This window comes from Thalassophryne amazonica, chromosome 12 (assembly GCF_902500255.1).
Source record: "Thalassophryne amazonica chromosome 12, fThaAma1.1, whole genome shotgun sequence".
NCBI classification, from domain to species: domain Eukaryota; kingdom Metazoa; phylum Chordata; class Actinopteri; order Batrachoidiformes; family Batrachoididae; genus Thalassophryne; species Thalassophryne amazonica.
In genome coordinates this window covers 8893341-8903718 of record NC_047114.1, presented here as the reverse complement: position 1 = coordinate 8903718, position 10378 = coordinate 8893341, and the positions used below count along the sequence as shown (strand labels likewise).

At 41.8% G+C, this 10378-nt stretch overlaps 1 protein-coding gene across 1 annotated transcript in view; it reads left to right on the top strand.

The window, feature by feature from the left end:
- The first annotated feature begins 1168 nt into the window (after positions 1-1168).
- The window catches only part of LOC117522368 (double-stranded RNA-specific editase B2-like), a 58630-nt gene continuing 49420 nt past the window's right edge, over positions 1169-10378 (top strand). The window contains exons 1-2 of the mRNA XM_034183763.1: positions 1169-1305; positions 4978-5162. Of these exons, the coding sequence (XP_034039654.1) occupies positions 1169-1305; positions 4978-5162 (322 nt within the window). The remainder of the gene's footprint in view (positions 1306-4977; positions 5163-10378) is intronic.

The window sequence follows — 10378 nt, the reverse complement described above, 5'->3', positions numbered from 1 at the left end:
TGAGAATGATGAGCAAAAATCCCAGAACTACACGGAGGGACCTGATGAATGACCTGCAGAGAGCTGGGACCAAAGTAACAAAGGCTACACACTGTGCAGAGAGGGACTCAAATCCTGCAGTGCCAGGCGTGTCCCCTGCTTAAGCCAGTACATGTCCAGGCCTGTATGAAGTTTGCCAGAGAGCATATGGATGATCCAGAAGAGGACTGGGAGAATATCATGTGGTCAGATGAAACCAAAATAGAACATTTTGTTAAAAACTCAACTCGTCATGTTTGGAGGAAGAAGAATGCTGAGTTGCATTCCAAGAACACCATATCTACTGTGAAGCATGGGGGTGGAAACATCATGCTTTGGGGATGTTTTTCTGCAAAGGGGACAGGACGACTGATCTGTGTTAAGGGAAGAATGAATGTGGCCATGTATCATGAGATTTTAAGCCAAAACCTCCTTCCTTCAATGAGAGCATTGAAGATGCAGTGTGGCTGGGTCTTCCAGCATGACAGTTATCCCAAACACACTGCTCGGACAATGAAGGAGTGGCTCCATAAAAAACAATTCAAGGTCCTGAGTGGCCAAGCCAGACTCCAGACCTCAACCCCATAGAAAATTTGTTGAGGGAGTTGAAAGTCCGTGTTGCCCAGCGACAGCCCCAAAACATCACTGCTCTAGAGGAGATCTGCATAGAGGAATGGGCCAAAATACCAGCTACAGTGTGTGCAAACCTGGTGAAGACTTACAGGAAACGTTTGACCTCTGTCATTGCCAACAAAGATTATGTTACAAAGTACTGAGTTGAACTTTTGTTATTGACCAAATACTTATTTTCCACCATAATTTACAAATAAATTCTTTAAAAATCCTACAATGTGATTTCCTGAATTTTTTTTTTTCTCATTTTGTCTCTCATCGTTGAAGTGTACCTATGATGAAAATTACAGACCTCTCTCATCTTTCTAAGTAGGAGAACTTGCACAATCAGGAGCTGACTAAATACTTTTTTACCCCACTCTATGTGTTAGCTGGGTCTGCAGTGCAGGCTGCAGGGGGATACGGCTAAACGGACTGCTCTCTACGAGAGGACCTGAAGCACCACTGACGGCTTCTCACTGCACCAACCAACCAGTGAGGACATGAGGGGGCTGCACTTCACGGAGGAACATCAGCCATGGTGTGGAGTGAGGTTTCTATCTCTTTCCCAACATTCACCATCTCTATTTCCATACAGGCAGGAGCAGGGAAACTTCCAGTAGCTGGCATCAAGACCCAGATGCTAGCGTTGCCACACCTGGGTCACATTCTACAGTAGCGACTTTGGCCCCTGCGATGGACTCCAATTCAGTGGGAGAGTCCGAGTCTACAGCCTATGTCAATGGACTGGCAGAGGGCATTGGTGTAGATGTGTTAATTGACAAAGGTCTTATGAACAGACTGTGCATGTTGTGCGGTGGGCTACACAGATCATCTTGCTGGGTTTTGATTTTATGTGGCAGACTCATGCCATTATGGATGTGGGATGTGGACTTCTCAGCATTGATGACATTAACATTCCTCTTTTGCAGGATACAGACTTTATTCCAGAATGTTGTAACATTTCTATGTCTATTAACACCACTGTTCCGCCTTTCAGTCAAATGATTCTCCCTGTTCAGCAAGGGTGAAAGTAAGATTAGATTATTACAGGAACTGTGTCACAGGCAGCACATTCTGTTGATGATTTTTCATGTATTCATCAAATTTATATTTATTTCTGAGAAATTCAATTGAAAATTGAAAGGGCTCACGTTGTATGCAGGGGTGAAAGTTGTAATTCCAAGGCGTACCCCTGCATACTGGCTGTAGAGGTGGTTGGCGCAATTTTGTAAATGGTAAATGGACTGCATTTATATAGCGCTTTTCCATCTGAATCAGATGCTCAAAGCGCTTTACAATTATGCCTCACATTCACCCCGATGTCAGGGTGCTGCCATACAAGGTGCTCACTACACACCGGGAGCAATAGGGGATTAAAGGCCTTGCCCAAGGGCCCTTAGTGATTTTCCAGTCAGGTGGGAATTTGAACCCATGATCTTCTGGACTCAAGCCCAACACCTTAGCCACTAGACCATCACCTCCCCTGTTGTAGACAACAAGGTTTTAGTTGTATTGATAACTGGCCTTTGTTTTGGGGCCGTCATGGCTTGCTGATGCCGGATGGCCTTCACCCTACCGGGGAAGGTGCCGCCATCTTGTCTACGAACATTGAGCTCTACAAGGAGGGTAAAATTAGGAGTTTACAGCAGGCCACGGAGCAAGTGCTTAGAGCCCCCTCAGGCATTTGGTGCCCTATGCGCAGTGGGTGATGCCCACTGGCTGTTCCTGCAATATCTAATATTTTGTGTCTTCTACAACCCCAATTCCAATGAAGTTGGGTCATTGTGTAAAATGCAATTAAAAATAGAACAGAATGATTTGCAAATCCTTTTCAACCTATATTTAATTGAATACACCACAAAGACACGATATTTAATGTTCAACCTGATAGATTTTATTTTTTTTGTGCAAATATTTGCTCATTTTGAAATGGATGCCTGCAACACAATGTAGCGACAAACTGTGCTAACTGCCAATGGTTTTCTGAAGTGTTCCTGAGCCCACACGGTAAGATCCTTTACACAAGGATGTCAGTTTTTAATGCAGTGCTGCCTGAGGGATCCAAGGTCATGGTCATGGTTTTTGGTCTTGCCGCTTAGGTGTAGAAAGTTCTCCAGATTCTCTGAATCTTCTGATTATATTATGGACTGTAGATGATGGAATCCCTAAATTCCTTGTAATTGAACATTGAGAAACATTCACACAACATCCCAACTTCATTGGAATTGGGGTTGTACCTACAACCTGCGTGGAATGTCTCAAACTAAATATCTAGACATCTTATATATGCTACTCTGGAACCACCCCTAAATCCAAACAGTCCAATTGTCAACCCCACTGAAGTCCTTAGTCTGGATCTCATTAACATAAAGTCACTGTCCTCAAAATCACTGTTGATTAATGATCTAATTATGGATCACCACTTAGATATGATTGGGTTATGTGAAACCTGGTTTAAACCTACTGCTGTCCTCCCCTTAAATGAGGCCTGCCCACCGGCATATACATTTAGTCACGTCCCTCTCATGATACAAAGCAAGGCAGGCGTGTTGCTCTAACATACAAATCTAGGCTTAATTTATTAGCTGTTGGGGGTGATAAATATTGTTCGTTTGAACAGGTGATTCTCCGCTCTGCCTATGATACTATGTATAGCCAAGTTCACAAGAATAAAAATAAGCCTAATTATACAGTAAATTTGTTGAGTAAAATTTACTCTGCTGGGGTAACATTTGATGACGCATGCGCAGTGAAGGCAGGGGGAACCGAGTTTTAGGGGGGACCGTTCAGTCTGCGACACCATCTAGTCAATGCAAGTGATTTTACTCCAATAAGAGTTTATTTTACACTATGTTGAGTTGATTTAGCCCTGTGGCAAAGTATAGTTAACTCTATTTAGACTGGGACCAAATGTTATCGCAGCAGAGTTAAATTTACTGAGCAAAATTTCCTGTGCACTTTGTCACTACATATAGGCCCATACTCAGAATTCTTAGATGAATTTTGTGAGTTTATCTCTAACTTGTCAAGCTGTGCAGATAACATTCTAATTGTTGATCATGACGCTGTATAACTGGGGATACAAAATGCAAAACTTGCACTGTGCACAATTTCTCCAATCACAGCCACAGAAGCCTGTAACTTCTTCTGGGTTGTCTGGGTGTCTTGATGGCTTTCCTCACTCTTCTCCATCTTGCACAGTCACTCAGTTTTTGAGAACTGTCTACTCCATGCAGATTTACCATAGAGTGCCATACTGTTTGTATTTCCTCATAACTGATGTAAATAAAGTCCAAGACATATTCAGTGATTTGGAAATGTTCATGTATCCATCGCCAGACTTGTCTGATGACAACTGGCAATTAAACTGATTGTTTACAGGTATTATAGCAAAGGGGCTGATTACTTATGTAACCCATCATCTTGGCTTTTATATTTTTTATTAATTTATATGAAGTGGCAGAGATTTACTTTTAGTTTGAGTCTAAGGAAGAGAATTTTATAAATTTCTATATTGAAAAGCCTGATTTACTTTTTGTATTTGAAATGCCATAAACAAACTAAAATGTGTGAAATACCAAGGGGCTGAATACTTTTGCAAGCCATGTTACATGTGATTTCTTAGGTGTTTTTAATTATTATTTTTAATAAATTTGCAAAAATAATGTTTTATAAATAACCCTTTCCATGTTGTCATTATGGGGTGTTGTGAGTAGAATTTTGAGGGAAACAATGAATTTATTCCATTTTGGAATAAGGTTGTAATATAAGAAAATGTGGAACGGTGAGGCACTCTGAATACTTTATAGATGCACTGTAACAAACAAGTACAGGACAAAATACTAAACAAATGGGCAACCACCAGAAAAACAGACCAAAAAAAAAAAACTGATATCCAAAATTTGTATCACTTCCTCATGTTTTTTCATCCGTCATTGTGTGACAGGTGTTTTAGTACATGGCTGGGAGACTGCTTGGGAACACCAGGAGCTCTGAGCAGGTTCCTCCACAGAGGACTGGAAGGCCACGTTTTTGAGGTGTGATGTAGAAAAACACAAACACATGAAGACTTTTTAAACGCTTTAAAAAATAATAACAACAAAATGGACACCTGGGTCATTGGCAGAGGTATGCACTCCAGCGAGTGCTTTCTCAGCTTAATAATGTAAATTTTTACCCATGTGTATAAAATGAAATCCAGTAATGAAGAATCCATGAGAAACAGATGTGTGGTATGCTCTCTCTCTCTCTCTCTCTCTCTCGCTCTCTCTTTCTCTCTCTCTCTCTCTGCCATCATGATGTCACAAGCTTTTCTGAGCCTTTTGCCTCCCAAACACTGTGCAGAGCTGCACAGCCTCCTGCTGCAGAGCTGCACGATGAGGCTTTCCTGAGTTGGAAAACAAAGAGAAGAGGAATGGCAGCAGTGCAGGAAGACTGCAGCAGAAACCTGGAGAGAGCAGATGACAACATGAATATCCAGTCCAGGAGGAGGAGTAGGAGAAGGAGGAGGTGGAGGTGTAAAGCCAAAGGTGAGGAGGGCAACATGCACATTTACATGACATCCTGAATGTTTAAAGTGACGTCACTATCTCCAACAAGAAGGTTTTGTCACCATCAGCATTTGTTTGTTTGGAAAAACGTTTTGCAAGAACTTTTTAGAGAGGGATGGGGCTTATGAAAAAAAGAAAAAGGCTGATTAGCTGATTAGACTTTGAGGTGTATAATTTAATTCAACTAAAAACAGATCCAGTAATCCAGGGTCACTTTTGTTAAAATGATGCTGCATCTGGATTCAGATCCAGATCAAAACAGACTGTTGTGCCTCTTCATCAACAGATATAAGTGTAACAAAATTAGTTGCAAGTTAAAATCAAAAACATTGGGACATATGGAAAATGCAACTAAAATAAATAAATAAATAACAACATAGTAATTCTTACATTTACTTTAACTACTATTTCACTGCAGACAGTGTGAAAGCAAGTTATTTCATATTCTGTGTGGTCATATTAATTTCATTTGTGAATATTCATCCATTCCTACATTTAAAAGCATCACCACTTTGTAATGTTGTTGCCATTCCTTCACATGACACTTCAAAGATGTTTTGGTGTTGAGGATTTCAAGCAGTGAAGGTGTTATTTTGTCCCATTCGTCTTGCAAACACATCTTAAGGTGTGCCACAGTCCAGGGACGTCGCTGTGACATTTTTCATTGTAAAGTTGTGTGCAGTGCTGGGGACAGGTCGGGACTGCAAGCACGCCCGTTTGTCGTCACTATGGAGCACATGGCATCCATTTGTTCCAAAAAAGATCTGGAATACTGACTCATCGGACCACCACAGTGTGATGGTCCAACCTTTGCCAACTTATATAACTTACCTTCCAGTGTTGAATAAAAGCTTTTCTTGAAGTTGAGTTATGCTTTTAAGACAACATTTGAACTTATGTTTTTAAGTTGAATCACCCTGTTAATGTTTACAGTGTACACAGAATCACTCATTTACTCATCTTCAACCACTTACTCCAGTTAAGGGTTGCGGGGGGTTGGAGCCTATCCCAGCAGTCACAGGGTGTGAGGTGGGGTTCACGTCGCAGGGCCACATATAGACAAACACATTCACACATACGGACAATTTAAAGTTTCCAGTCCACCTAACCTGCGTGTCTTTGGATGTGGGAGGAAGCCGGAGCACCAGGAGACAACCCACGCAAACACGAGGAGAACACGCAAACTCCGCACAGAAAGGCCACAGGTGGGAATCGAACCCATGACCTTCTTGCTGTGAGACAACAGTGCTAACCACTAATCCACTGTGCTGCCAGTGTGCACATAATGACTTTATTAAATCATATTTATTATGTTTTTATAAATTTTTGTTTTGTATTTGTTTGCAGTTTGAAGCTTTTACTTTAATACTACTTGCTAGATTAGTTTTCCCTGTTTTACTTAGACAATAACAGAACAGAACTGAACCAGTACCTTTACCTTACAAACAGAGCCTTTTGGACCTTTTAGATAACTTTGCTACAAACAGACATTTTTTCTTTCCTTCTTTCTTTCTGGAATACTTAATTTTCCAAAGTGTTTCCATCCTGCTTGTGTTGAGCGATGTTGACGTCTTGCACCTTGTTAACACTTTATGAACACTTCACTGCCTTTAAATCTTGGATTTGGTTTAGAATACGATAACAATTAGAGAACCATCAAGACAAGGGAGTGAACCTCTCCACGAGCTACAGCTTTACTCAGACGCACTTATCTAGTGTTACACTTACAAAATGAACAGTTTTTGAATTCCTGAGATGTGCCATCATGGCATGAGCTCTGGTAATCATAATTACAGCCCTCTGGTCAGCAGGTCATCTTTTTGGGATTACTGCCATTGTTCTGGACATAATAATCCTGAGTAAAAGCTGCAGATTTCTCTGTGGTAGCTGTTGTATTAAATCCAGTGGTTATTCAAAGTGCACTAAGCCTATTCCACTTCCATTAATGGCCTTTTCTGGAAGTGAAAGCATGTCCTTTCAAGAAGAAATGTGTCATTATTCAATAGTGCCTGCAAAATCCTCTTCAAATACCAATATTTCAGGGCTAAAAAGAAACTGTGTACTTTGCTAATGCTTCCACTACATCCAGCAGTGAGCTGTAATTTTAACAACAGAAGGTGGCAGATGTTTCCGCTTAGAAGAAAGCTCTCTGAATATGCAACAAGAATGAAGCATCATGTTATGTCACTGCCATCATCCAGAACTACTCAACAATGTCTGTGAAAACACTCCAAGTGAACAACAAGTGAAAGCTGCCACATCCATCCATCCATCCATCCATCCATTTTATAAATAAGATGCTCCTATCTCTTTTTCAATTCCAATCATGTTTATACGAGGTCTATTAGAAAAGTATCCGACCTTATTATTTTTTTCAAAAACCATATGGATTTGAATCACGTGTGATTACATCAGACATGCTTGAACCCTCGTGGGCATGCGAGAGTTTTTTCACGCCTGTCGGTTACGTCATTCGCCTGTGGGCAGTCTTTGAGTGAGGAGTCGTCCACCCGCTCGTCGATTTTTTTCATTGTTTAGGAATGGCTCAGAGACTGTTGCTTTGTTTGATAAAAATTTTTTCAAAACTGTAAGGCACAACTGAGTGGACACCATTCAATAAATTCAGCTGGTTTTCGGTAAAAATTTTAACGGCTGATGAGAGATTTTGGTCTGGTAGTGTCGCTTTAAGGACGGTCCACGGCGCCTGACGGCGATCTGCACTTCGAGGCGGCAGCGTCTCGCCGTTTCAAGTTGAAAACTTCCACATTTCAGGCTCTGTTGACGCAGTAAGTCGTCAGAGAACAGAGAACTTTCAGAAGAAGTCGGCATGAGGAGTTTATTCGGACATTCCATTGTTAACGGTCATTTTGTAATGAAAGAACGTGCGGGCAGAGTCGCATGTCGGGCTGGACCCGACCGCGGGGGGTCGCGGCAGGAAAAACACCTCCGTTGGAAATCTTAACGGGCAAGTTGGAACATGCCCAAGCTGTTAAACAATTTCTCGGTTACTCACTTGTTGAAAGCCATTAAAAGCCGCCTGAATTCTACAAATGGTTTTCAACACAGAGGTGTTTTTCCTGTCGCGGCGCACACAGATTTGCCAAGTCGTCACGGAAACGACTCGGCGAATTTGCGCGTACGTCTTTCATTAAAAAAATGTCCTTAAACAGTGGAATGTCCGCATAAATTCCTCATGCCGGCCTCTTCTGAATCTTCTCTGTTCTCTCACGATGTCCTGGGTGAATTAAGCCTTAAATTAGGATGTTTTCAGCTCGAAACAGGCCGACGACAGCGCCTGGAAGCGCTGCAGGACGTCCCGCTCTGTGGGAAGTCCTTACACCGACAGAAACACCCCATAATCTCTCATCAGCCGTTAAACTTTTCACAGAAAACCAGCTTAATTTCTCGAATAGTGTCCACTCGGATATTCCTCACAGGTCCAGAAAAAATTTTGATAAAGCAACGCGCGCCATCTCGAGCAGCGTGTGAAACAAAGGAATTCAGCCGAGAGGGCGGGACCACATCTCACTCAAGGCCTGCCCACAGGGAAATGACGTCACCGACACGCGTGAAAAAACTCACGCATGCGCACGAGGGTTCAAGCATGATTGGTGTAATCGCATGTCATTCAAATCCATATAGTTAAAAAAAAATAATAAAAGGGTCGGTTTATTATCTAAGAGACCTCGTATATATATATATGCATATGTATATGTGTATAGGTATGTGTGTGCATATGTGTATGCGTGTATGTATATGTATGCGTGTATATATATATATATATATTCTATTTCTACCTCATTTTCTTATTTTATTGTACTGTTACAAGTATGAGGGCTGTCAATAAAGTATAGGTCCTTTTTATTTTTTTCAAAAAACTATATGGATTTCATTCATATGTTTTTACGTCAGACATGCTTGAACCCTCGTGCGCATGCGTGAGTTTTTCCACGCCTATCAGTGACGTCATTCACCTGTGAGCACTCCTTGTGGGAGGAGTCGTCCAGCCCCTCGTCGGAATTCCTTTGTCTGAGAAGTTGCTGAGAGACTGGCGCTTTGTTTGATCAAAATTTTTTCTAAACCTGTGAGACACATCGAAGTGGACACAGTTCAAAAAATTAAGCTGGTTTTCGGTGAAAATTTTAACAGCTGATGAGAGATTTTGAGGTGATACTGTCGCTTTAAGGTCTTCCCACGGAGCGAGACGTCGCGCAGCGGTCCCAGGCGCCATCGTCAGCCTGTTTCAAGCTGAAAACCTCCACATTTCAGGCTCTATTGATCCAGGACGTCGTGAGAGAACAGAGAAGTTTCAGAAGAAGTCGGTTTCAGCATTTTATCCGGATATTCCACTGTTAAAGGAGATTTTTTTAATGAAAGACATGCGGACGGGTCTGCGCGTCGGGACGCAGCCGGTGCGGTGCGGCGGCACAGGAAAAACACCTCCGTGTTGATAACCATTTGTAAAATCCAGGCGGCTTTTGATGGCTTTCAGTGGAGTGAGTATATAAGAAATTGTTTAACAGCTGGACATGTTCCAACTTGTCCTTAAGGCTTCCAACAGAGGTGTTTTTCCTGTGGCGGAGCGTCGCAGCGGCTGCGAGCTGATGCTGCAATCCGCCAGCACGTCTTTATTGACAGACCTCGTATTATTGCTTATCCTTGCACACACTGTTTGATGAACATTTTCCTCTACTTGCACCCATCTTGTGTGTTTTTTAAGAGCTGATGTAACGTGAATTTCTCCTCTGTGACATCAATAAAGTTTTAGCTTATCTATCTTATCTTATCTTATTTTTCACAGCTTGTCCAGTAACAGGATCATTGTGGCACCAGGTTAAATAAACAAGAGAACTTGGCCCTCAGGACCTCAGCAGAGGTGTCAAATCCGGCTTAAGAAAGTGTTGCTTCTACCTGTTCAACTAAAACAGTTGATTTCAATAATTAGCTCATCCACCTGCCTGAAGAGCTGAACTAATTACAGTCAGCTAATTTATTGGGAAAATGGAACAAATATGTGGCTGGACTTTCTGAAGCTGGATTTGACACCTCAGGACCTCAGGCCCTGGTTACAGTTAGTATCAGGAAGATAGCCAAGGGGCCTCATGCACAAAGACTGCATATGCACAAAAAAACGTAGCATACATCCGTTTCCACACTAACGTTCAGATGTATCAAAAGTGAAATGACCATGAAAA